The sequence below is a fragment of the Chlorocebus sabaeus genome, chromosome 6, assembly GCF_047675955.1.
Source record: "Chlorocebus sabaeus isolate Y175 chromosome 6, mChlSab1.0.hap1, whole genome shotgun sequence".
Classification (NCBI taxonomy): Eukaryota; Metazoa; Chordata; class Mammalia; order Primates; family Cercopithecidae; genus Chlorocebus; species Chlorocebus sabaeus.
Window position 1 is genome coordinate 3,050,388 of NC_132909.1, and position 26,214 is coordinate 3,076,601.

Below are 26,214 nucleotides of genomic sequence, written 5' to 3' on the forward strand. Positions count from 1 at the left end.
GATTACAGGCGTGAGCCACCATGCCCAGCCACTGAGCTAATTTTTTTGTATTTTTAGTAGAGACGGGTTTTCACCATGTTGGCCAGGCTGGTCTCGAACTCCTAACCTCAGGTGATCCACCTGCCTCAGCCTCCCAAAGTGCTGGGTCTACAGGTGTGAGCCACCTTGCCCAGGTGACCCTGGCTGTTTAAAAAATAAAAAAATAAAATAAAGGAATGAAACACTAATACATACTACAACATGGATGAATCTCAAAAACATTACACTGAGCATAAAAGACACCAGACAGGGGCTGGGTGCGATGGCTCCCACCTGTAATCCCAGCACTTTGGGAGGCTGAGGCAGGTGGATCACTTGAGGTCAGCAGTTTGAGGCCAGTCTGGCCAACATGGTGAAACTCTGTGTTTATCAAAAAATGCAAAAATTAGCCAGGCATTGAGGTAGGCACCTGTAATCTCAGCTACTTGGGAGACTGAGGCATGAGAATCACTTGAACCCAGGAGGTGGAGGTCCCAGTGAGCCAAGATTGCACCACTGCACTCCAGCGTGGGCGATAGAGGGAGACTCTGTTTCAGGAAAAAAAAAAAAAAAAAAAAAGGCCGGGCATGGTTGCTCACGCCTGTAATCCCAGCACTTTGAGAGGCTGAGGCGGGTGGATTACCTGAGGTTGGGAGTTCGAGACCAGCCTGGCCAACATGGTTAAACCCCATCTCTACTAAAAATACAAAAATTAGCCAGGTGTGGTGGCGCATGCCTGTAATCCCAGCTACTCAGGAGGCTGAGGCAGGAGAATCACTTGAACCCAGGAAGCAGTGAGCTGAGATTGCGCTACTGCACTCCAGTCTTGGTGACAGAGAGAGACTCCATCTCAAAAAAAAAACCAAAAAAAAAACAAAAAGAAAGAAAGAAAGAGGCGATGGTTGCATAACATTGGGAGTGCACTAATGTCGCTGAGTCGCACATTTTTTTTCTTTTTTCTGAGACAGAGTTTTGTTCTTGTCGCCCAGGCTGGAGTGCAATGGCACAATCTGGGCTGACTGCAACTTCTGCTTCCTGGGTTCAAGGGATTCTCCCGCCTCAATCTCTGGAATAGCTAGGATTACAGGCGCCTGCCACCACACCCAGCTAATTTTTGCATTTTTAGTAGAGATGGGGTTTCACCATGTTGGCCAGGCTAGTCTCAAACTCCTGATCTCAGGTGATCCGCCCGCCTCGGTCTCCCAAACTGCTGGGATTACAGGCATAAGCCACAGCGCCTGGCCGAATCATACACTTCAAAATGGCTAATGTTATATGGATTTTACATCCATTAAAAGAAACAAGGTGGCATACTGAGGGAGGAGGCGGCTGGGACTTCTGTGTCTAAGGGAAGAGTTCTGGGGGCCTGGACTCTCGCATCTTGGGGAAGGAGGAAGGAGTTGGAGCTTGGACTCCTGGGTCCCCAAGGGTGGAGGCTCAGACCTGAGTCCAGGGGAGGACAGGGCTGAGAGTTTGGATGTTGAATACCCAAAACTAGAGGAAGGAAGTTAGGGGCCCCCAAAGCTAAAGTGCTGCCTGTTAGGTTCTAAGGAGACAGGACACAGTGGTTTGGGGATAGACAGCCCTTAGGAAGTGGCCATGAGACCAAAGGACCCAGGCAGTCCTGCAGCCTGGACTTTGCCTCTGCAGGATGTCTGCCTGAGCCCCACCCCAAATGCCAGCCCTTCTTCCCCGAGCTCACCCAGCCCCACCCCCAGGACTGAGAGCCCCAGGAAGCTTGGAGAGGTGAGCATCCTGGGGAGACCCTGGAGGCTGGCAAGTGCACGGAGGGGCTGGGAGAGCAGGGAGAAACTCCCCAAGCAGGAGGATGTGTGAGCTAAGACTGAATACTGAAACAGGTGGAGAAATTGCCTGGAGTGGAGGAGAGCCGGCTGATTAGATCAGACCCCCTCCTGTGACTTCTGCTTGAGAGCCAATGGGGGCCCAGAGGCCACGGCCACAATCTCATGCACCTGCGCCCTCTTCAAGGTGCTGGTTCTTCAGGTGTGAAGGGGAGGAGAGAGAGAGAGGAAAGAGAGGGGCCTGGCTTCAGCCCCTCATTCCCCTGCAGAGCCTAGCATGTGAGGCTTACCTGTCCCTGTCCCTGCTAGCTGGGCTATCTCGGGGTTTGGACCTCGTGAATGTCAGAGGCAGGGACTCCAGAGTCTAAAGAAGGAGGGCCTAGAGGTCTGACCCTGGGTTTGAGGGAGGAGGGACTGAGGGACTGGACTCCTGGCTCCTGGGAAGAAGGAGGAGGCCATGACCCCAAATCCCTAAGTACCAAGCTGGGAAGAGGTCAGAAGCTGAAGGTGGCTGTTGGGAGAGAGAAGGAAAAGGGTCAGGTGGCAGAAGCAGTCTTTGGCTGGCTGGAGGGATTTTCGGATGGAGATGTCGTCGCTGAGAGCTCCCTTCCCACCCACGCTCAGCCTGCCTGGGGAACTCCAGCAGGGAAAAGGGGAAGGGTGAGAGGAAGGAGAAGGAGAGCGGAGGGGAGGAGGCGGGGTCATCAGGGCTCCGTATCTCACAGACCAGAAACAGAAGCTGCACCCAGAGAGCAGGCCGACCTGAGGCCCTCACTCTTGGGTACCCGAGTAGGTAAGAGCTGGGAGGGTGGACCTCAGAAGCTGGAGAAGAATATCTGTATTCCAGGAGGAACTGGGGCCCTGGAATTCTGGGTCTTCCAGGTTGGAGAGAGCTGGAGGCTCAGATTCCTGGTTCCTGGGGAGGGAAGGGCTGAGACTTTGGACGTTGAACCCACAAAGCTAGAGGAAGGAAGTTAGGGGCCCCTGAAGCTAAGGTGCTGCCTGCTAGGTTCTGAGGAGACAGGACATGGTGGTTTGGGGGTAGAGAGCCCCTCAGGAAGTGTGGGTCAGACCCAAGACCCCAGGCAGCCCTCCAGCGATCCAACCCGGACTTTGCCTCTGCCTTGGCCTGCCTGAGCCCCATCCCGAATGCCAGCCCTTCTTCCCCAAGCTCACCCAGCCCCAGTCCCAGGACTGAGAGCCCCAGGGAGCCTGGAGAGGTGAGCATCTCAGGGAGGCCCTGGAGGCTGGGAGGTGCAAGGAGGGGCTGGGAGGACAGGAAGAAACTCCCCAAGCAGAAGAATGCGTGAGATAGGGTTGAACACTGCGAGATAGGTGGGGAAATTGCCTGGAGTGGAGAGCTGGCCAATTAGATCAGACCCCCACCCGTGACTTCTGCCTGAGAGCCAAGGGGGGCCTAGTGGTTGGGGCCACAATCTCATGCACCTGGGCCCTCCTTGAGGGCTGGTTCTTCAGGTGTGAGAGAGACAGGTGTCCTGCCTCAGCCCCGCTCCTTCACCTGCAGAGCTCGGCATGTGGGGCTACTTGTCGCTGATGCCCATCTTCCTAGCTGTCTGGGCTATCTCTGGCGTCTGGATCGTGTGAGTGTCAGAGGCATGATGGACTCCTGGGTCTGAGGGTGGAGGGCGCTGGGGCCTGGATTTCTGGGTCTGAGGGAGGAAGGGGTTGGGGGCCTTGACACCTGGGTCTGAGGGAGGAGGGGCTGGGGGGTCTGGACTCCCGGGTCTGAGGGAGGAAGGGCTGGGGGTCTGGACTCCCGGGTCTGAGGGAGGAGGGGCTGGGGCCTGGACTCCTGGTCTGAGGGAGGAGGGACTGGGGCCTGGACTCCTGGTCTGAGGGAGGAGGGGCTGGGGGGTCTGGACTCCTGGGTCTGAGGGAGGAGGGGCTGGGGGGTCTGGACTCCTGGTCTGAAGGAGGAGGGGCTGGGGGTCTGGACTCCTGGGTCTGAGGGTGGAGGGGCTGGGGGTCTGGACTCCTGATCTGAGGGTGGAGAGAGCTAGAAGTCCTTGTTTGTTTGGTCAGAAGGAAAAGTTGTTGGTGAGAGTCGCTCACTCACTCTGATTTCCCCCGTAGTTTTGCCATTGCAGTGACCAACAGGACGGTGGACCTCAGCAAAGGCTTTCCCTACATCAGGTAGTCCTGCCCGAGGGTAGGGATTTGGGGGTACTGCCGCTGCAGGAAAGTGGGGCCCTGGCTTGGATGGCCCAGGATGACCCCTTTGTCTTCCCCAGCATCTGCGGATCCTTCCCCCCTCAGAGCTGCATCTTCAGCCAGGTGCTCAATATGGGAGCTGCTCTGGGTAAATATTGCTTAGCCCTTTGGTTCAGTGCTCCCCAGCCCCGCCAAGCGAGCTCCCAGACGGCTCCTTTCTCAAACCCAGGAGTCCATGCCCCAGGCCCCTCCTTCCCCCAAATCCGGGAGTTTGCCGCCTTCTCCCTCACTTTGTTCCCCTCTCTTCCCTCGCTGGGTCCCAGGAGTCCCGGGTGGGTCTCCCTCCTACTTCCTTCTCCCCTCTCCTCCCAGCCGCGTGGATCTGCGTTGTCCGTTACCACCAGCTCCGGGACTGGGGCGTCGGAAGGTGGCCTAACCAGCTGATCCTATGGACGGGTCTTCTCTGTGCCCTGGGCACCTCCGTGGTAGGCAATTTCCAGGTGAGACCCAGTCGGTGCCCAGAGTCTGCCCTCTCCGGCATCTGGAACTACAACTCCCAGCATGCCCCGCGGACATAGGCTTATTGTCTCGCGGCTAGTTCCCGCGCGGCCTCCTGGGACTTGTATTTTTCTTTGGCCAGTGGCCTTGGACCGGCTGGATTCCTTTGCTTTCTGAATGGGGCACTCCCAACGAGGCTGTTTGTATGTCGGACTTCTTTGACTTCGAGGAGGTTGGGATAATTTTCTGCCAGCCCCTCTCCCCAGCTCATTTAATGATGAAATTACTGGGCCAGGCGCAGTGGCTCACGCCTGTAATCTCAGCACTTTGGAAGGCCGAGGCGGGCAGATCATTTGAGATGAGGAGTTCGAGATCAGCCTGGCCAACATGGTGAAACCTCGTCTCTACTAAAATATACAAAAAGTAGCCGGGTGTGGTGGCAGGCGACTTAGTCCCAGCTACTTGGGAGGCACAGGCAGGAGAATCATTTGAACCCGGGAGGTGGAGGTTGCAGTGAGCCGAGATCGAGCCATTGCACTCAAATCTGGGGGATAAGAGCGAGACTTCCCTAAAAAAAAAAAAAAGATGAAATTACTGGCTGGGCTCTGTGGCTCATGGCTGTAATCCCAGCACTTTGGGAGGCCAAGGCGGGTGGATCACCTGAGATCGGGAGTTGGAGACCAGACTGGCCAACATGGTGAAACCCTGTCTCTACTAAAAATACAAAAAATTAGCCAGGGGTGGTGGCAGGTGCCTGTAATCCCAGCTACTCAGGAGGCTGAGGCAGGAGAATCGCTTGAACCCAGGAGGTGGAGGTTGCAGTGAGCCAAGACCATGCCATTACACTCTAGCCTGGGCCACAAGAGTGAGACTCAGTCTCAAAAAAAGAAAAGAAAAAAGAAAGAAAGAAAGAAAGAAAAGAAAAGAAATTACTGAGTCTGGGCACAGTGGTTCATACCTGTAATCCCAGGACTTTGGCAGGCGGAGGCTTGAGCCCAGGAGTTCAAGACCAGCCTGGACAACATAGCAAGACTCTGTCTCTACAAAAAATAATTAGCCAGGTGTGGTGGCGTGACCCGCAGTCCCAGCTATGCAGGAGGCTGAGGTGGGAAGATAGAGGATTGCTTGAGCCCAGGAGGTCGAGGCTGCAGTGAGCTGTGATTGTGTCACTGCCCTCCAGCCTGGGGAACAGAGTGAGACCCTGTCTCAAAAAAGAAATGACTGAGATTTACTCATTCTTCATGTTAGGCAATTGACTGAACATCTGGCAGCCATTGGCAGCAGGCGTTCCATTTTGTACATGACTTCATTCCATCTCCATAAAGACTCTAGCTAGGTCTGTCCTTATTGCCCGTGGACCACAGAGAATATATATATGTGTGTGTGTATGTGTGTGTATATGTGTATATATATGTACATATATGTGTATAGATGTACACACATGCACTTATATGTGTATAGATGTACACACATGTACATATATGTGTATAGATGTACATACGTGTACATATGTGTACAGATGTACATATATGTATGTGTATATATGTACGTGTGTGTATATACATATATATATATATGAGATGGAGTCTTGCTCTGTCACCCAGACTGGAGTGCGGTAGCATGATCTTGGCTCACTGCAACCTCCGCCTGCCGGGTTCAAGTGATTCTCCTACCTCAACCTACCAAGTATCTGGGACTATAGGCACCCACCACCACACCCGGCTAAATTTTTTTTGTTTTGTATTTTTAGTAGAGATGGGATTTCACCATGTTGGCCAGGCTGGTCTTGAACTCCTGACTTCAAATGATCCACCCGCCTCCGCCTCCCAATGTGCTCTGCAACTGTTTGTTTATTTATGTATTTGAGACAGAGTCTTGCCCTGTGGCCCAGGCTGGAGTGCAGTGGTGAGATCCTGGTTTACTGCAAATTCCATCTCCCGGGTTCAAGTGACTCTCCTACTTCAGCTTCCGGAGTAGCTGGGATTACAGGCGCTCACCACCACACCCGGCTAATTTTTGCATTTTTAGTAGAGACAAGGTTTCACCATGTTGGCCAGGCTGATCTCAAACTCCTGACCTCAAGTGATCTGCCCACCTTGGCCTCACTAAGTGTTGGGATTACAGGCATGAGTCACTGTGCCCAGCTCTCAACCTGTTGTTATTATCTTGTTCCTCTAAGGAGTATTTTTAGACATTTCCCCCTGGTTGTCCCCTCTTCCCATGATTTTTTTTTTTTTTTTTTTTTGAGACGGAGTAGTGGCCAGATCTCAGCTCACTGCAAACTCCGCCTCCCGGGTTCCCGCCATTCTCCTGCCTCAGCCTCCTGAGTAGCTGGGACTACAGGCGCCCGCCACCTCGTCCGGCTAGTTTTTTGTAATTTTTAGTAGAGACAGGGTTTCACCGGGTTAGCCAGGATGATCTCAATCTCCTGACCTCGTGATCCGCCCGTCTCAGCCTCCCAAAGTGCTGGGATTACAGGCTTGAGCCACCGCGCCTGGCCTCCCCATGAAATTTTAAGTATTTATTTTATTTATTTATTATTTGTTTGTTTATTTTTGAGATGGAATCTTGCGCTGTTGCCCAGGCTGGTGTGCGATGGTGCCATCTCAGATCACTACAACCTCTGCTTCCTGGGCTCAAGTAATCCTCCAGCCTCAGCCTCCTGAGTAGCTGGGATTACAGGCCTGAGCCACCATGCCCAGCTAATATTTGTATTTTTTTTTTTTTTTTCTTGAGACGGAGTCTCGCTCTTGTCACCCAGGCTGGAGTGCAATGGTACGATCTTGGCTTGCTGCAACCTCTGCCTCCCGGGTTCAAGCGATTCTCCTGCTTCAGCCTCCTGAGTAGCTGGGATTACAGGTGCCTGCCACCACGCCCGGCTAATTTTTTGTATTTTTAGTAGAGATGGGGTTTCACCATGTTGGCCAGGTTGGTCTCGAACTCCTGACCTCAAGTAATCTACCCACCTTGGCCTCCCAAAGTGCTGAGATTACAGGCGTGAGCCACCGTGCCCGGCAATATTTGTATTTTTTGTAGAGACAAGATTTTGCCATGTTGCCCAGGTGGGTCTCAAACTCCTGAGCTCTAAGTGACCCGCCTGCTTCACGTTCCAAAGAGCTGAGAATACAGAGGTGAGCCATCATACCAGGCCGAAATTTTAAGTATTTTAAAATTTTAATGGAATATTATGCTGTGTATCTGTGAGTCACATACAACTGTTAATATTTAAGAATTTTTCACCTGCAAGACCAATTTTTTTGGGGAAATATCTGTCCTCTGCCTTGAGAATGCAAGATGTATTCCACTCATATTTACAGAGCATTTGCTATGTGCCAATCAGTGTCCTAGGAATTGAGGCTATAGCATGAACAACAGATTTAAACGCCTGCCCTTGTGGAGCTGACAGTAGCCGACGTGCTTAACAAGCCCATCACTGGGTATGGAAAGTTGGCGATCACTGTCTACGACGTTGGTGAAAGGCCCTGGCCCTCTGGTGCCCCTTACCCTCCTTCCCAGAGTCTCCCTCCCAACTCCTCCCTTCTCCTCCCAGGAAAAGAACCAGCGGCCTACGCACTTAGCAGGGGCCTTCCTTGCCTTCATTTTGGGTAACGTCTACTTCTGGCTGCAACTCCTCCTGTGGAGGCTGAAGAACCTGCCCCAGCCCGGGGCTCCCTGGATCGGGCCACTCCGTCTGGGCCTCTGCAGCTTCTGCACCATCCTCATTGTGGCCAGTATCCTCCTTGTATCGGGGGTAGGGGTTGGGGGTGGCTCTTCACCGGAATCGGTCTTCCTGTCTGGCTGTGTGTCACTGGGGACGTCTCTTCCTTTCTCTGGGCTTCAACATTTGCACAGGATTATGGCTTTGTCGTCGAGAAGGCCGACTTTGGGGTCACGTTGTCCAGGTTGGAATGCCCTGTCCTCCACACACTAGCTGGGGGAATCTTCCGCGGGCTGTTACTTCTTGGTGTCAATGGTTTCCTCGTCCCTCAAATGTGGATAACGACAGGCTGACCTCAGGGTTGTGAGTGGATAGGATAATATGCACACGGTGCTTAGATCTGTGCCTGACATATGTAGAGTGATCAGTAAATACTGGAAGAATGATATACCAAGAACAGTCCCACGCCGGGCGCGGTGGCTCACGCCTGTAATCCCAGCACTTTGGGAGGCTGAGGTGGGTGGATCACAAGGTCAGGAGTTTGAGACCATCCTGGCTAACACGGTGAAACCCCGTCTCTACTAAAAATACAAAAAATTAGCCAGGCGTGGTGGCGGACGCCTGTAATTTCAGCTACTCGGGAGGCTGAGGCAGGAGAATGGCGTGAACCTGGGAGGCGGAGCTTGCAGTGAACCGAGATCCCACCACTGCACTCCAGCCTGGGGGACAGAGCGAGATGCCCTCTCAGAAAAAAAAAAAGAGACCAGGTCTTGCTCTGTTGCCCAGACTGGTCTTGAACTCCTAGCCTCAGGCAATCCTCCCACCTTGGCCTCTCACCTTGGCTCGGATTGTAGGCATGAGCCACCACTTCTCAGCCCCCTTAGAAATCCCTGAATGAATGGAATACACTGTCTGGGAGGGGTGAGGTGATGAGTGGCTCCAGTGAGAGAAGTTCCAGAAAACAAGAGCTGTCTCTGCTAGGCTGGAGCCTGGACCTGCAGGGGCTGGCAGAGCAGGAAAAGGTCTTGAGAAGCTGGTGGAATGCGAGAGCCAGAGAAGGGACGGGGCAGACAGGAGAGAAAGGTGCGACAGGAGAGGGCTGGAGAGAGATGGGTAAGGCAGACAGGACAAGACTTGGGGTGACCAGCTGGCCAAGAGGGATGAAGAGGGGGCCGGGAGTGTCTGCTGGGGCACATGAGTGGATGGTGGAGTTGTCATGGAGGAAGGGACACTCAGAAAGAAATAGATTTTACAGGGAAGAGGGAAGAGATTAGACTCTGGGAGTGAGCAGGAGGTGCCTGTGGGCCTTGGGTAGCGGGGTGGATGTTCAGGAGAAAGTTGCAAAGCACAGTCTGAGGCTGGCGGTGGGGAGGGAGGCATATTTAGGAAACTCTGCATGTTTGGAGGGAGGAGCAATGGCAGCTGGGTGTCCTGGACAAGTAGGTGTGCAAGCAGCTTGAGATAGAGACGGGCTGGAGAGCATCGGAGTTATGGAGGAAGGGGATAGCTGAGGATGGGGACACTCAGAGATGGCCTCCCCCCAGCGCGAGGGGGCACAGAGACCAGGCCGGGCTCCCCGTCTGTCATGGTAGCAGTGTGGCCCTTGACCCTGGGCAGTGATCGTCCTCCACGCCTGCTCGCTGCGCAGCGTCTCTGCAGCCTGCGAGTGGGCCGTGGCCATGCTGCTGTTCGCCCTCTTTGGTCTCTTCGCCGTTGACTTCTCCGTCCTGGAGAGCTGCACCCTGTGTGTTCAACCGTGGCCCAGCCTCAGCCCCCCGCCGGCCTCCCCCATCTCCCTGCCGGTCCAGCTGTAGCAGCCACCCTGACCTGGGCCTCGCCCTCACCAGTGAAGCAGGAAAGATGGGGCCAATCTCAGTGCCCCACACGCAGCAAGATGAGCCACTGGGGATCTCTCCGACCGGCTGGGGCTGCCGCTGACTGACCTGGAGCCGGAGGACCTGTGTGCCAGCGCGGAGGGCCTCTGAACAGCTGGTGGCAGCCAGCATCCCCGTCCCCGCCTTTGGGCCCTGCCCCTGCAATTGGGCACCCAGGAAGCGAGAGGCCAAGGCCAGCCAGCTGTCCCTGATCAAGGCTATTTATTATTATTATCTTTTTTTTTTTTTTTTTTTTTTTGCCGCCGGCGGAATCAGAGACACGGACGCAGGCAGGATCACGCGAAACCAGAATTCCTTCCGGAGAGCAAATCCGTACAGAAGGTCGTGAAGGGGAGGACCAGGGGAGGAGGGGCCCAGGAAGAGGGGGTTGGGGACGACACAGGGACAGAGGGCCCTGTCCGGATCTGCTAAGCCACCCCAACCAGCTCCCGTCCCTCCCCCACCCCACAGAGAGATTGATCCATAAATAAAATAATAAATTAATCAATAAATAAAATAGAAACAGCTCCCCCGCCCCCTGTTCCCCTAGAACCACCCCCAGTTGGGCACGGCCCGCGGAGCCCCATCCCTGCAGGGCAAGGCCGGTTTTTGTGTCCACCCCCCTCCCGACATGTTCCTTGGGCCTTATTTACAGATTCACAGTTGGGGGGCAGGGAAGGGGGGTGGGGGGTCCCCTCCCTCCCCGGCCCCCTGGGGTCAGGGCAGAGGGGTCCCGTTGGTGGCCAGGAGCTTCTTGTCCTTGGGGGGGCCTCGGCGGGGAGAGCTGCTCAGCTCTGGGTCTGGGCGGCCGGGCGGGGGCTGCAGGCTTCGGGGTGGGGCACCAGCAGGCCGGGTCTGGGCCCCATTTTTCTCATCTGCAAGGTAGGAAGAGGTTTTTCGTGGGTTCCACAGCCCAGGGTTGGGGTTCCCATTACCAGGAGATGGGGGCAGAGTCTCCTTATCAGTCGGTCTCAGTGACCCTGAGGCTCCAGCTCCAATCCCCAGTAAGACCCAGTCCCTCCACCACCTGGCCTTGAAGCCTCCAGACTTGGTTACTCAGAGGACATACCCCAAGTGACAAGGCCTGGCTCCCCTAGGATGGGGGCTGCACCCTGTGCCCCCGCAACCCTGGGGCCAGGTTAGTCCAAGGGAGACCTGGGCTGGGCCTGACTTTAGGAGACTCTCAGATTCTGGTTCTGATACTATTTGTTAAGAAACAGCTCGCCAGGGCAGTGCTCGAAGTTCATAGCCAGAGGGCCCCCGACTCCTACCCTGGTTGTTAGAGAGACGTGTACACGGAAATGGGCTCAAGGGAGCCTCCTGGTAGCGGGGGTCTCAGGCCCCTCATGCTGGGCCAGCCTGACTCAGGTCATTCTCTCTGGGGTCCTGAGGCCACCTCCTCTTGGGGACTGTGGTGGAAACACTGGTTGCTGGGTGGTCTCTAGCAATTTCCATGGGACCCAGAATGTTACCTGAGGTCCCCTGGCAGAGACCTCGTTTTTCTTTTAAGACAAACTGAGGAGGCCAGGTGTGGTGGCTCACGCCTGTAATCCCAGCACTTTGGGAGGCCAAGACGGGCAGATCACAAGGTCAGGAGATGGAGACCATCCTGGCTAACACGGTGAAACCCTGTCTCTACTAAAAATACAAAAAAAGCAGGGTGTGGTGGCGGGCGCCTGTGGTCCCAGCTACTCGAGAGGCTGAGGCAGGAGAATGATATGAACCTGGGAGGCGGAGCTTGCAGTGACCTGAGATCGCGCCACTGCACTCCAGCCTGGGTGACAAGCGAGACTCTGTCTCAAAAAAAACTAAAAAACCAAACAAACAAAAAAACTGAGGGGGTGACTGGGCGTGGTGGCTCACACCTGTAATCCCAGCACTTTGGGAGGCCGAGGCAGGCAGATCATTTGAGGTCAGGAGTTTGAGACCAGCCTGGCCAACATGGTGAAACCCCATCTCTACTAAAAATACAAAAATTAGCCAGGTGTGGTGGCGGGCACCTGTAATCCCAGCTACTCGGGAGGCTGAGGTGGGAGAATCACTTGAAACCTGGGAGGTGGAAGTTGCAGTGAGCTGAGATCGCGCCACTGCACTCCAGTCTGGACGACAGAGCGAGACTCTGTCTCAAAAAACAAAAACTGGGGGGCTTGTCATAGCAACCACTATGACTTGGAGGCCTGGCCCCCCCGCTCCATTCTCCTTTATGAGACAGGTGGTTGAGCCCCCGGGGTGCCTGTTAGTCCTACATCTTCGAGGGTGTGCCCCTTTTGAGACCCCTGGTTGCTGAGGCCAGCTTTCCTTGGCAACGGGGTCCAGTGGACCTAATTTGCTTTCTGGTTGCCCCTAGCAACCATGAGAGGAGGGTTTCTGCACCTCAGCACGATTGCCATTTGGGACCCAGCGGTCGTGGGGGGCCGTTCTGTGAACTATAGGATGTTCTGCAGCACCCCTGGCCTCCACCCACAAGAGGCCACTGGCATCCCCCTGCTTTCCCCAGTTGAGATGAGGAAAAGCATCTCCACACGTTGCTAAATGTCCCTGGGGGGTTGTGCTAGGCTGAGTAACAGCCCCCTCCGAAGATGTCCACATGCAAGTACCGAGAACTTGTGATACGTTCCCTGACGGAGCAGAAGAGACCCTGTGCTGTGGGGAAGGTTAGGGACCGTGAGGTGGGCGGTTATCTTGGAAGATTTGTGCAGGTCCCGCTGAGTCACCATTTTCCAGCTAAGTTCGGTCAGAGGGAAATATGGCATCACTGGCTTTGAAGATGGAGGAAGGGGCCTTAACCAGAGGAGTGTGGGCAGCATCAAGGAACTGGAACCCACAAGGAAACAGACTCTTCCCGAGAGCCTCCCGGAGGGAGCACAGCCCTCCAGGCACCCTGTGTTAGCCTGTGGAGACTGGGTTGGACGTCTGACCTCCAGGACTGTACAATAATCATCACTTGTGTTGTTTCAGCTCCTGAGGCTGTGTCATTTGTTGATGGAGGCCATAGGAAACACACACGGGTGAAACCAGCTCCCTGAGTTGAGAAGCATGGCTGCAGAGCCAAAAACCTGACCCTGGCACTCAGAGTTTCTGGTGACAAGGCCAAAGCTGCCCTGGTCCCTAGCCTCAACACTGGGCCCTGTTTCCCTTCGACAGGGGTCCAGGGTCCAGGAAGGGGCCTGGGCCCCATGAGGCTGATGCTGCCTGCCTTCCCTCAGAGCAGACGGCTGTCCATGTGCCCTGCAATGGGGCCCCGTACGCTGTTTCACCGCGTCCCCTGCGACCTTGTTCCTAGGGGAGGGACCGCCGTGGTCTCAGGAATGAGGGCTGATTTCTGGGGCCGGCGCTCTCTTCCCTTGAGAATTCTGGCTACCTCTGGTTGCTTGGGCGGGCGCACCCCATGCTGTGGACTGAACACGGCATCCTCCCAAATTCATGTGCCAAAACCCAACCCCAGGGAGATGGTATTAGGCAGTCAAGTTGGGAGGTGATTAGGTCATGAGGGTGGGGCCTTCATGAATGGGGTTAGTGTCCTTAGGAAGGAGGCCCCAGAGACTTCCCTTGCCCCTTCTGCTATGTGAAGACACAGCACAAACGTGCTGTCTGTGACCCAGGAAGCAGGTCTCACCAGACACCAAAGCTGCCGGTGGCTTATCTTGGACTTCCCAGCCTCCAGAATTGTCAGCAATAAATTTCTGTTGTTTGTAAGTTACCCAGTGTACAGTATTTTCTTATTGTAGCCTGAACACGCTAAGACACCTTTACAACGAACCTCTGCTGTGCCCTGATTGCTAGAGGATTTGAGTCTTTGATGACCAGGACTGGGAGCCCGGGAAGGCCGGATCCCCCAGAGCAAGATCTTGCACATTCTCATGAACTCAGCTTAGAATTCTGATTGCTAGGGACCATTCGGCCCCAGCCCCAGACTGAGGTGATGTCTGAGACCTGCAGAGAAGGTGGCCAATTTGTCTTGGGTTTAGACTCAAAGCCCTGCAACCCAGAAACACCCTTCAGTCCCAAGCAAACCAGGACGGTGGGTCACCCTCCTCCCAGACAGAGGTCCAGAACCTCTGTTGGCAGGATGTTCCACGACCCCCAACACAGAGCCTGTCGTCTTCTTAGGGACCCCTGGGAGCCAGTCCTCAGGTTGCTAGGGAGACCCTCCTCAGGCCCCAGCCTCTCGGGGAACCTGCTCACAACTCAGCAGATGAGACCTCAGCTATGACAATGGTGAAGGAGCCCACTAGCTGGGCCTCCTCTGCAAACCAAACCCCAGAGCACCTGCTCATGCTGGACCTCTTCCCACCACCCACGGTCCCCACCACCCACGGTCCCCACCACCCACGGCCCCCACCACCCACAGCCCCCGCCACCCACGGCCCCCTCCACCCACGGCCCCCGCCACCCACGGCCCCCTCCACCCACGGCCCCCGCCCCCCATGGGCCTCGCCCCCCACGGGCCTCGCCCCCCACAGGCCTCGCCCCCCACGGCCCCCTCCACCTATGGCCCCCACCACCCACAGCCCCTGTCCCCCACCTGCCAGGGCCTGCACGGAGGGCTGGTCATGCGTGCTCAGGAGTTGTGCCTGGATGGTCTCTACCACTCGCTTGAACCGACGGCTGGGACCTGGAGGGACAGGCGGGCAGAAAAACACTGACTGGGGGTCCAGGACGGGGAAGGCCGTCCCAGCCTGCAGAACCCAGTCCCTCCACCAAGCAAACCACCCTTCCCCTCTGTGTCTCCATCTCCCCTGCTCCGCTGGGGCCACATCAATCCATGGTGTGCAAATGGGTCTGTGCTGCTATTTAAGGAACACAGTCAAACTCACGTACCTTCAACTTCAAATAACAGGTGTTGGTTTCTATTCAAATAGTTACTATTGCTGGAGTTAAAAGTTTCTGAGGCTGCCACTGAGCTTAGCAGGAATAAGCACTGCCATCAATTGGTGATGTCTGCCCTGGGCCGACTGATATTAGCAGTGTGCTGTGTCTTCATCCTTTGGCTCTACCATTGTAAATAGGAAGAGCAGGGCTCTCTCCTCTGAAGTCGAGAGGCCTGGGTTGGGCTGTAACTCTACCACAGTGTATTGTGTGACTCTGGCCAAATCCATTGACCTCCCTATGACTCAGTTTTCTCCTCTGTAAAATGGGTGATTACTAACACCTCAGAGGCTGCTTGGAAGCTTCAAGGAGATCATGCATTCATTATTTACACTGTAAATGCCAGGGAAATGCTGATGAGACTGGGGAAATAGAGGATGGGGTTGTGGGGGGGTCCGTGTGGGGAGGAGGAGCACAGAGACTCGGCCCCAGCTGAACACCACCTCCTCCTCTTGCAGCTGCACTCCTGGGCTCCTACACTATCTGAGCTGTCATGAACGGTCCCAGCACTGGGCTGAGGGCAGCCTAGCCAAGAGACTCACCCGAGATGAGAGTGAAGGTGACGGAGTAGATGCCGCCGCCTCCACTGCCGTCCCGTCGCGGGGAGGGCTCTGGACCCTCAGAGGAGCTGATGTCCACCTGGAAGCGGACTGGCTTTTGGAAGACGGAGGGGCCGCCACTGGCCTTGTACTCGGCCCTGAAGCTGGTCTGTGACAGCACACTGTGACTCAGGCTGGGGATCTGAGCGAGGTGGGAACACAGGAAGGGGTGAGCCAAAGGAACGGATACCCAGCCCCGCAACCCGCTGTGGCCAAGGAACTACAAGTCCCATGAGCCACTGGAGGGAAAGGAGGACAGGAAATGCACTGGGAGGCCCCACTGCCTGCAAGGACTTGTAGCTTTCTCTATCCTATCAGCAAGTAACGGAGGAATGGCTGGACAACCCAATCCTAATGTCACGAGGACTCTGATAGCTAGGTGACAGCCTCAGACTCCAAGACCACATGAAACACTGCTTGCTCCTTTTACAAATGCTTCCCATAAGCCATATCTGTCACAGAAACTCTAAGTCCCATCGGCCCCTAGGCAAAAAACCACAGACCAGCAATGGGGCAGCCTTAAAATTGCCTGGGAAGTTTCTTTCGCTAGTTTCAAAGCTCGCAGTAGGGGAATGGGAACTCAACAATCTTTGGGGACAGTGCAATTCAGTATCCTACCTCCCCAATTCCAGGCCTCTGGCCACGATAAATCTTTCCTGCCTACCGACATCTACCTAACTCTGGCCATAAAACTACAAATCCCAGGAGCCCCAGGAGAAAGCCAGGCCTATGCTAAGGTGGTTAGCCTCAGGGCCTGCTGGGACTTGTAGTTCTGAGGTGGCCGGGATCGATGGGGACCCAGGCCCCTCACCGACAGAAAGGCATGGACGATGTCTGCTTTGATGCTACTGAGAGGTTTGTCCTTTAGCACGAGGAATATTTGTTCTTCTTTGTCCAAGGAGATGAAGTTCCCGAACCAGGAGCGTTTTGCCAGCCTGAGTGGGAGGGGATGGTTTAGAGGAGGGTTAGGAAGGTGCCAAGGGCATGAATCTCCTGCAACCCCACTCTTTCCTTCCCTGTTAGACTCACTCCGGGGAGGACTCTGGCGTCAAGCTGGACATCTCCTCAGCGGTAGGGACTGGTAGAGGGAAGGCAGAGAACGTGGTCAACACCTGTCCACCGTCCCAGTTGCCAGCACACAGGCCTGCACTCACCCCCTCCCAGGGTTCCAGATCCTGGAGTTGCAGCCTCAGCCAAGCCATCCCTCCTGGACGGGGCTCACAAACCACGGGCCAATGGGAGGTGATTCAGAGCCCCAAAGGGGCATGCCCTTCAATCGGGGTCCTCCTCCGGAACTAGAGGCCCCACCTCCCTCCCCAACAGGTGCACCTCTGCTCCAAACCCCCTCTTCTCTAGAACGTGAGAATCCAGGCCCCCAGTCCCTTCCTCTCTAGACACGCCAGAAGGACATCCCTGGGACCAGATTTTTAGCCCCTAGCCCTCTCCACACATTAGGACTCAGCAGTTCATGCCCCCATACCCTGCATCTTGCGCCGGTGAAAGCGAGGGGAGCCCAGGAAGCTGTTGCGGATGGAGTTGAGACGACTCCTCCAGGCGGCTCCCCCGACGCCACCGCCGGGGCTGGGGGGTGGTGTTGTCCCCGGGGTCCCAGTGGGACTGGCCCGGGGCGTGTGCAGAGGCGAGTGCAAGGGGGTTCCGCCAGAGGAGCGCGGGGAGCCTGGGGGGCCGGGCAGGGGTGTGGAGCGGGCACTGGGCGGCGGGGGCTGCTCCCCGGCACCCCCACCCCTGGGGCCCCGAGAAGGCAGCGTCTGCGTTTTGGAAGTCGGGGAGCCCCCGCCTCGGGCCTCATCTCCAGCCCCAGGCTCCGGTGAAAAGGAAAAGACCGGACTCTGTAGAGGAGAGGAGACTGAGATGAGCGAGGGGACCACAACTCCCAGGAGGCGCTAGGAGACACACACACACTCACGGAGGCTGGCCCGGTGCATGCTGGAACTTGTAGTCCAACTATCCTCCTTCCCAGGCACCAGTGCAAGGATGACAAAGACTTTCTATCATGCTGTGGGCTGAAAACCCAGCCCGTGCAGAAACTAGTACACAGGAGGCACTCAACTAACTTCTGTAAAATCCCTTCAGGCATGCAATCCTAAGGAGGCAGAAATGGCCAATGGACCAAAATACTTTGGAGGCCTTGGGTCTTTGGTCCTCCAGGGACAAGGAAGCAAGTCTCAAGACTGCACAGGAATTGTAGTTTCTGCTACTCAATCTTTGCTCCATGTCTCCACCCCTTTCTCCTTCTTAAATCCCACTGGGGACCTGGCCTTACCCTTGGGCTGCTTAGAGGGCTGGAGGACAGACCCGTGGAGGCTCCACTGACGCTACGGGATCTGTTTCCAGGATAGAGTAAAAAAAAAAAAGAAAATCAGATGGGAGGGTTTCAAAAACCACAGATGTTCCCTCACTTCTACAATCCTTCCAGGTGAGGAAATGAGGCCCAGAGAGGGGAGGTGAATCGTCCCAAGGACACAGCACATTTGAGGTAGAGCTGGGGTTAGACTCTTGAACTCCGAGACCCAGGGATTGTGGATCCTCCTGGAGGGACAGGGGCTCCCACCTCTGGCTGTGCTGGGCCATCTCCAAGGCCCGTCGGGTGGGTACAGGGGAGCCACCACCCCCGGCATCGGTGATGCTCAGGACTTCCATGGACTTCCGCTCTGGCCGCCGCTTCCCGTGACGGCTCAGCATGGGGGAATCGACGCGCTTCCGGGGTGGGTCTGAGGGACAACGGTTTCAACCCAATCAAGAGATGGTTTCACCCAGCTGTGCACCCTTACAACTGCCTTGGAAACTGCACAGATGGTGAAACAGGCCTAGAGTGGACAGGGGTTTTGATAAATGTCAAAGAGTAAGTCAAGCAGCCTAAACCTGGAAGCTCAGAGCCTGCAGCCCCTTCTTTCCTTGGGAATCTGGGGTCCCGGTACTCAGCTTCTTCCCCTCTCGAGACCCAGGTGTCTGGTCCCCCAGCCCTGCCTTCTCACCAACATCATTCCGGGGAGGCAGGTCCTGGTCCTCACAGCTGGGATACCGCTCCTTCCGATCCAAAAGCAGATAATATATCATCTTTTCTTGGTTCTCCCTAAGGCAGGGAGTGGGAAAGGTGGAAAGAGGTAGAAGAGGGCTGAGGTCGGAAATCAATGCTCAGAGGAGGTCTCCTCTGCGCCCCGTATTTCTGCCCATGGTTTCCTTTTTCTAGGTGTCAGTATGGCCAGTTTCTCTGGTTTAGGGTACATCTCAGCCGTGTTTCACTCAATTATAACAACATTGTAACACCTAACATCCAGGCACGTACTATTTGTAAGTACTATGTCTATGTAAGTACTACGTGGCAGCATCTATTAATACTTTCTCAGCGTGTTTCTGGGTCGTTTTCCAGCAGGTTCCATCACTCCCAGGTGGGAGCTTCAAACCACGCCCCACGAGAGGCCAGGGTGCCTTGGCCAGCCCTCTGCATGTGTGCAGGGCGCTGCTGCAGCTCGCCCCACGTGGGTACACGGGTGCAGGGGTCTCGGGGTCTTACTCCTCACTGCGCAGCTCGCGATGCAGCCTCTCGCGGTCCCTGAAGCAGCCCAGGGACGCCATGCTCTCTAGGACGTCGGGATCTAGCTCTCCGTTGGATGGCAGGCTCCGCATGGCTACCCGGCGGCCTGGGGCTGGCTCCAGGCACGGGTCTGGCTCGTGTTTCCCGCCTCTGGGGAAGTGGAGAAACACCATTGGGAACCAGGCTTCTGAAATTCAGCATTCTTCGTTCTAGACTCAAGGGTTCCGGGCCCCGAAATCTGAGTCCAGGCCCCGGCCCCTTCTCTCTCATACCCAGGAATCGAGACCCACCCCCCTCAGATCCAGGAGTCCAGACCCCCAGCCCCTTCTCCCTCAGACCGAGGGGTCCAGACCCCCGGCCCCTCCTTCAGACCCAGTAGTCCAGGCCCCCAGCCCCTCCTCCCTCGGATCCAGGAGTCCAGGCCCCCAGTCCCTTTTTCCTTCAAACCTGGGAGTCCTGGACCCGCGCTTAGCCCCTCCTCCCTCTGACCTCTAGACTCCTTCTCCAGCTGTGTCTTCTTCCCCCAGGGCCCATCAGTCCGAGTCCCTAGCCCCTTGCCACTCAGGAGCCCTGGCATTGCCACTCAGGAGCCCTGGCATCCCACCCCTCCCAGCCGCCTCTACTGCTTTGGCCCCTACCCCTACTTCCGCCAGAGACCCAAGAGCCCAGTTACCCCATACTCACAGGTACCAAGGATGTTTCTGAATTTGCTCCAGCTGTGAGGGTGGTGAGTCGTAGAGAAGCAGAAGTGAGGTCGTACGCACATGTAGGCGTGCAAAGAAAGTTGATTGGGGCGATTTTGGGGTCCCTGATCATTTCCCCGCCCACCCCACTGGGGGCAGGATGACATATGACGTCGCCCTCTAGTGGCGACTGAGTGCATCGCTCTGCGCACGCGCAGTCTCCGTGTACCCGGACCGGCCGCATTACTTTGCCGCATGCGCAGTGGCATCCTGTGTCTTAGTCCTGCGCCCTCCCGCTGCCTGGGACGCCCCGCTCCAGTCTTGCGTAGCCCCTCCCCAGTTTGGAGCGGCAGCTTTGCTGGACCTTGGGTTGCGGCTCAGCTGGCGATCCCAGTCACCCTGGGAGCTGATGGGCAGGTTCCAGAAACCCAAGCTGGGTTTTCTAGGGGTTCTCTCTTCATCGGCCACTGTTCCCCCCTCCGCCAGTGCCCCCACAACTCACACTGAGCCTTTTTTCCGGCTCCACTTCGATCATTCCCCTCAGGAGGCTCTGGCAGTCTGGAGGAATGAAGTGGGGCATGTGGAAGACGCCCCGTTTCACCTTCTCCAGCAGCTGGCGGAGGTTGTCGTCATCAAAGGGCAGAGCCCCCTGAGCAAGAGATAACCAGGACCCCGCATTAGCACATTTCACACTCACCACAAGCACTGGAGGTGGGGAACTACGGTGATCTCCACCTTACGGGCAGGGAAACTGAGGCACAGAGAGGCTCAGCAATTTGCCCAAGGCCCCTAGCTCGTCCGTGGCAGAGCAGGCACTTGGCAAGGAGCAGCTTGGAGCCCTGCTTACGAGGCTAGAATTGCAGCGTGGAGGTTGTTCCTTTTAGACAGGTTTCCCCCCTCAGCAGTTTCGAAGGGGTTGTCAGTCATTCACTCATTCAACAAAAGGTGAGCATGGGTTAGGGATCCAGCAGGGAACACAACCGGCTTCTGCCCTTGCACAGCTCCAAACAAATAGCTATACAATGACGAGCAACTGAGTGAGGCTTCTCCCAGGAGGTGCAACGGGAGCAGAGACCTGAATGAGGCTGAGCCCTAAATCAATGACTGGTGTCCTTATGAGAGGAGAGGAGGACGCAGACACAGAGAGAACAGTCATGTGATGATGCAGGCAGTGATGGGAGTGAAACAGCTGCAACTGAAGGAATGCCAAGGACACCAGAAGCTAGAAGAGGCACGGAAGGATCCTTCCCTAGAGACTCCAGAGGAAGCAGGGCCCTGCTGACACCTTTCTTTTCTTTCTTTCTTTTTTGAGATAGACTTTCGCTCTTGTCGCCCAGGCTGGTGTGCAATGAGGCGATCTTGGGTGACTGCAACCTCTGCCTCTCCCAGGTTCAAGCGATCCTCCTGCCTCAACCTCCTGAGTAGCTGGGATTACAGGCACATGCCACCATGCCCGGATAATTCTTGTATTTTTATTTTATTTTTATTTTTATTTTTATTTATTTATTTATTTATTTTTTGAGACGGAGTCTCTCGCTGTCGCCCAGGCTGGAGTGCAGTGGCCGGATCTCGGCTCACTGCAAGCTCCGCCTCCCGGGTTTGCGTCATTCTCCTGCCTCAGCCTCCCGAGTAGCTGGGACTACAGGCGCCCGCCACCTCACCCGGCTAGTTTTTTGTATTTTTTAGTAGAGACGGGGTTTCACTGTGTTAGCCAGGATGGTCTCGATCTCCTGACCTCATGATCCGCCCATCTCGGCCTCCCAAAGTGCTGGGATTACAGGCTTGAGCCACCGCGCCCGGCCTCTTGTATTTTTAATAGAGTCGGGGTTTCACCATGTTGGCCAGGCTGGTCTCGAACGCCCAACCTCAAGTGATTCACCTGCCTCGGCCTCCCAAAGTGCTGGGATTACAGGCGTGAGCCACTACACCAGCCTAATTTTTGTATTTTTGGCAGAGATGGAGTTTCGCCACGTTGGCCAGGCTGGTCTTGAACTCCTGACCTCAGGTGATCCACCCGCCTCAACCTCCCAAAGTGTTGGGGTTACAGGTGTGAGCCACTGTGCCCGGCGCCCTGCCTTGCTTTGAATCCTTGCTCTGGGGCTTATACCTGCATGACCTCAGGCAAGCCACTGCTCTGAAAATGGCAATGGGTTGTCACAGCAGCCACCTCACAGGCTGCAGCAGAATGAACTGACCTAGCACATGACAGTGCCGGGCCCACAGTCAGGACTGTTATATGCTGGCCACTGTGATGCATTGACCAGAGACCCCACTACATCCTGCGTTCTGATGTAGCCACCAGCAATGAAGCAGGGAGCTAAATCACATCCCTGCCCTCCTGGAGTTGGCCTGGGACACTGCCTGACACACACTGGATGCTCAAGTCATCAGCAAAGGCAGTGGAATGAGCAGAGAAGTTGCATTCCAGAGGGGACAGGTAACAAACAAATGAACATATCATATGGGACGGGAGGGAATGCTTCTAATTGCCAGGGCAAGGGTTGGAGGGAAGCCATGGTGACCTGCCATGGAGGAGCTGCCATTGGACAAAGACTCATGGCAGGTGACGATGTAAGCCTTTGAGGGCTTTTCCAGGTGTTGCAAGCTCCCAGCTGCCCCTGGTATCTGAGTCCTATGGACGGAGAATGGGGAGATACAGAGAAGGCACCTCTGAATGCTGATGTTGGGGTACAGAAGCCTGGGTTTGACTTCTGGTTGCCTGATGCTCAAGCACGGAGCCTCAGTTTCCTCTGTGAAATGGACATAATGATCCTGCCAGGAGGGGTACGGTAATGGATTAAATGTTGTAATAACAGGCTGGGCACAGTGGCTCACACCTGTAATCCTAGCACTTTGGGAGGCCAAGGGGGGAGGATCACTTGATATCAGGAGTTTGACACCAGCCTGGCCAACATGGTGAAACCCCATCTCTACTAAAAATACAAAAATTAGCTGGGCGAAGTGGCGGGCACCTGTAATCCCAGCTGCTCGGGAGGCTGAGGCAGGAGAATCGCTTGAACCCGGGAGGCGGAAGCTGCAGTGAGCCGAGATTGCGCCACTGCACTCCAGCCTGGGTGACAGAGAATGGCTCCATCGCAAAAAAAAAAAAAAAAAAAAAAAAATTATAACAACAATGCAACTGATTCTTGTTATTCTCGAGAGTTCTGTTCTATGAAGTCACTGCAAACTCTCAACTACTGAACGAGTCACGGCTATTGGAGGAACTATAGTTAGTTAGGTTCCTTTGATCCTCTCGTCACATTTTTGTTAACCAGTCATTACATAACCTTGTTTGTATGTGTTTCTGTTTAAAGACACTTTTCTCTTTTTTTTGAGACGGAGTCTAGCGCTGTAGCCCAGAGTGCAGTGGTACGATCTCGGCTCACTGCAACCTCCGCCTCCCCGGTTCAAGAGATTCTCCGCCTCAGCCTCCCGAGTAGCTGGGACTACAGGCGCCCACCACCATGCCTGGCTAATTTTGGCTAATTTTTGTATTTTTAGTAGAGACGTGGTTTCGCCATATTGGCCAGGCTGGTCTGGAACTCCTGACCTCATGATCCGCCCGCCTCAGCCTCCCAAAGTGCTGGGATGACAGGCATGAGCCACCGTGCCTGGCCTCAAGACACCTTTCACATATACTGTGTCATTGATGCCGAACTCACGGCCAGCAGCACTACAAATCATTCCTGAACAGAGCACGCCCATCACGGGGGCTTTCTCCAGAAGGGACATCACAGCCTCCCGTGCTTAGGAACACCAGAGGGTACTTCAGAAGCACTTGGCTTCACGGCCACTTTAAACAGCGAAATTGCCACCAACACCACAAAAATGCGAGAAACGTGACACAAAATAGGCGGCGACAGGGGGATTGTTTACAGGATGAGAGCTGAAACAGGGTCACTTTGACCTCAGCCAGGAACCTGCACCTTGGGTGGCGGCTCAGGTCTCCCCTGCTCTGGGCATGTCTGCCAATGACTGTAAAAGTACCTCCAGGACTGATTTTGGGTTACAGATACATTTTGACAGGTAGGCAAATTTGCAAATATGGAATCTGCAAATGATGAGGAACTACTGGAACAAGAATAAATTACTAGACCAGGCACGGTGGCTTATGCCTGTAATCCCAGCACTTTGGGAGGCTGAGGTGAGCAGATCACTTGAGGTCAGGAGTTCAAGACCAGCCTGGCCAACATGGCGAAACCCCATCTCTACTAAAAATACAAAAACTAGCTGGAAATCACTTGAACCCAAGAGGCGGAGGTTGCTGCAAACAAGATCGAGCCATTGCACTCCAGCCTGGGCTACAGAGCAACACTAAGACTTCATCTCAAAAAACAAAAAAAAAAAAAAAAAAAAAGAAGAAGAAGAAAAAGAAAAAAAGAATAAACTACTACTAATAATCATCCAGCATTGTGCCGGGGGCTTCACGTGCAGCATTTAATTTTAAACCCTCACAATGGGCCGGGCGCAGTGGCTCACGCCTGTAATCCCAGCACTTTGGGAAGCCGAGGCGAACGGATCACCTGAGGTCAGGAGTTCGAGACCAGCCTGGTCAACATGGAGAAACCCCCCCATCTCTACTAAAAATACAAAAAAAAATTAGCCGGGCATGGTGGCAGGTGCCTGTAGTCCCAGCTACTAGGGAGGCTGAGGCAGGAGAATCGCTTGAACCTGGGAGGCGGAGGTTGCAGTGAGCTGAGATCACACTATTGCACACCAGCCTAGGTGACAAGAGCGAAACTCCATCTCACAATGAAAAAATAAATAAATAAAATAAAAATGAAAACGAAACCCTTACAATGATAGATATGATGTGTATTCCCATGGTGTAGATGAGGACACTGAGGGAAGGTGACTGGCTTACTCAGGGAGAGGGAGCAGGGATTGGAACTCGGCTGGATGGGCTCAGGAACAGGGCTTTTAGCCACCAGGTGAAGAAGGGCTGAGTTCTGAACGTTCTGAGCTGGTCCCCAGAGCACCTCGGCTGCTCCCCCCATGCAGCAGTGAGCCCCGGGAAGGCAGCTTGGAGCTGGCCTCATTGCCCTCAGTATCCGTTATGTAGCCTGGTGGTGAAGAGACCAAGGACTGACCAACCCCAGGCCTGCCGCTTACCTGCGTGCCCGTGGGCCAGTCACTTCCCCTCTCTGGGACTGCTGAGATAATTATGTGAAATAACATGCTCGGAACAGTGCCTGGCATAAAAAAAAGCTGCTTATGGCCGGGTGCAGTGGCTCACACCTGTAATCCCAGCACTCTGGGAGGCTGAGGCAGGCAGATCGCCTGAGGTCGAGTTCGAGACCAACCTGGCTAAAATGGTGAAACCCCATGTCTACTAAAAATACAAAAATTATCCGGGCATGGTGGCACATGCCTGTAGTCCCCGCTACTTGGGAGGCTGAGGCAGGAGAATTGCTTGAATCCAGGAGGTGGAGGTTGCAGTGAGTTGAGATGGCGCCACTGCATTCCATCATGTGTGACAGAGCAAGAATCTGTCTCAAAGACAAACAAACAAAAAACTTATGTATTCTTTTTCTTTTCTACTTATTTTTTATTTTATTTATTTTTATTTTTTATTTTTGAGACGAGGTCTCACTCTGTCATCCAGGCTGGAGTTCGGGGGCATGATCATGGCTCACTACAGCCTTGACCTCCAGGGCTCCAGCAATCTTCCCACCTCGGCCTCCTAAGTAACTGGGACTACGGGCACGAGCCACCACACCTGGCTAATTTTTTTTTTTTTTTGAGACGGAGTCTTGCTCTGTTGCTCAGGCTGGAGTGCAGTGGTGCAATCTCAGCTCACTGCAAGCTCCGCTTCCTGGGTTCACGCCATTCTCCCACCTCAGCCTCCCAAAGTGCTGGTATTACAGGCGTGAGCCACCGCGCTCGGCCATGCCTGGCTAATTTTTTAACTTTCTTTTGAGATGGGGTCTTGCTTGCTATGTGGCCCAGGCTGGTCTTGAACTCCTGGGCTCAAGCAATCCTCCCACCTTGGCCTCCCAAAGTGCTGGGATTACTGGCGTGAGTCACTGCGCCCGGCCAATTGCTCATTTATTCTCGCTACAGGTGTTTATTAGGGTCTTACATGTGTCAACTTTAGGTTTGCAAAGGCCAGCCAACAAAATGAAATAAAACACACAAAGAGAAACAGCCCAGACATCGGCCCTGACCTCCGGGAGCTGATGATACAGAAAGGAAGGGAGATGCCACTCAAAGAAATAGGCAACAAAATGCACAGTGACAACTCTGATCGTTGCCAGGAAAAGGGAGCCTACCACAGGGGGGTCTGACCTCATAGGAGTGGGGAGGAAGAGTGGGGGCAGGCGAAGCTTCCTGGAAATGTGACAACTGAGCAGAGAGCTTGAAGAAGTCTAGATATGAACTAGGTGAACAATAAGGCTAGTAGGTAGCAGAGTGTCCCAGGCACAAAGGCCCTGTGGTAGGAGCAGGGCTGATAGCCTATGATCTAGCTATATATATATTTATTT

At 54.8% G+C, this 26,214-nt stretch overlaps 2 protein-coding genes across 5 annotated transcripts in view; one reads left to right on the top strand and one right to left on the bottom strand.

Annotated features, from left to right (window-relative positions):
• The first annotated feature begins 667 nt into the window (after positions 1–667).
• TMEM150B (transmembrane protein 150B) lies at positions 668–10,235 on the top strand. Of its 3 annotated transcripts, none has more exons than XM_007998141.3 (7): positions 668–2,613; positions 3,297–3,421; positions 3,915–3,974; positions 4,073–4,140; positions 4,365–4,492; positions 8,041–8,221; positions 9,766–10,235. In XM_007998141.3, exons 2-7 carry the CDS (start codon positions 3,354–3,356, stop codon positions 9,960–9,962), a joined length of 702 nt encoding a protein of 233 aa, XP_007996332.3. In that variant the 5' UTR covers positions 668–2,613; positions 3,297–3,353; the 3' UTR covers positions 9,963–10,235. The 3 variants fall into 3 exon arrangements, with proteins under 3 accessions (XP_007996332.3, XP_072872023.1, XP_007996337.3); XM_073015922.1 differs by having other exon boundaries at positions 3,346–3,421; XM_007998146.3 differs by lacking the exon at positions 668–2,613 and adding an exon at positions 2,623–3,040.
• Positions 10,236–10,318: 83 nt separating this feature from the next.
• Positions 10,319–26,214, bottom strand: part of BRSK1 (BR serine/threonine kinase 1) — a 29,077-nt gene continuing 13,181 nt past the window's right edge. For both annotated transcript variants that reach the window (XM_038006360.2, XM_007998135.3), the window contains 12 exons: positions 20,232–20,378; positions 19,731–19,762; positions 19,026–19,196; positions 18,487–18,584; positions 18,063–18,222; positions 17,775–17,835; positions 16,971–17,340; positions 16,520–16,568; positions 16,302–16,425; positions 15,434–15,632; positions 14,548–14,637; positions 10,319–10,897 (listed from right to left, as the gene is read on the bottom strand). In XM_038006360.2, the coding sequence (XP_037862288.1) occupies positions 10,740–10,897; positions 14,548–14,637; positions 15,434–15,632; positions 16,302–16,425; positions 16,520–16,568; positions 16,971–17,340; positions 17,775–17,835; positions 18,063–18,222; positions 18,487–18,584; positions 19,026–19,196; positions 19,731–19,762; positions 20,232–20,378 (1,659 nt within the window). In that variant the 3' untranslated portion in view covers positions 10,319–10,739. The remainder of the gene's footprint in view (positions 10,898–14,547; positions 14,638–15,433; positions 15,633–16,301; positions 16,426–16,519; positions 16,569–16,970; positions 17,341–17,774; positions 17,836–18,062; positions 18,223–18,486; positions 18,585–19,025; positions 19,197–19,730; positions 19,763–20,231; positions 20,379–26,214) is intronic.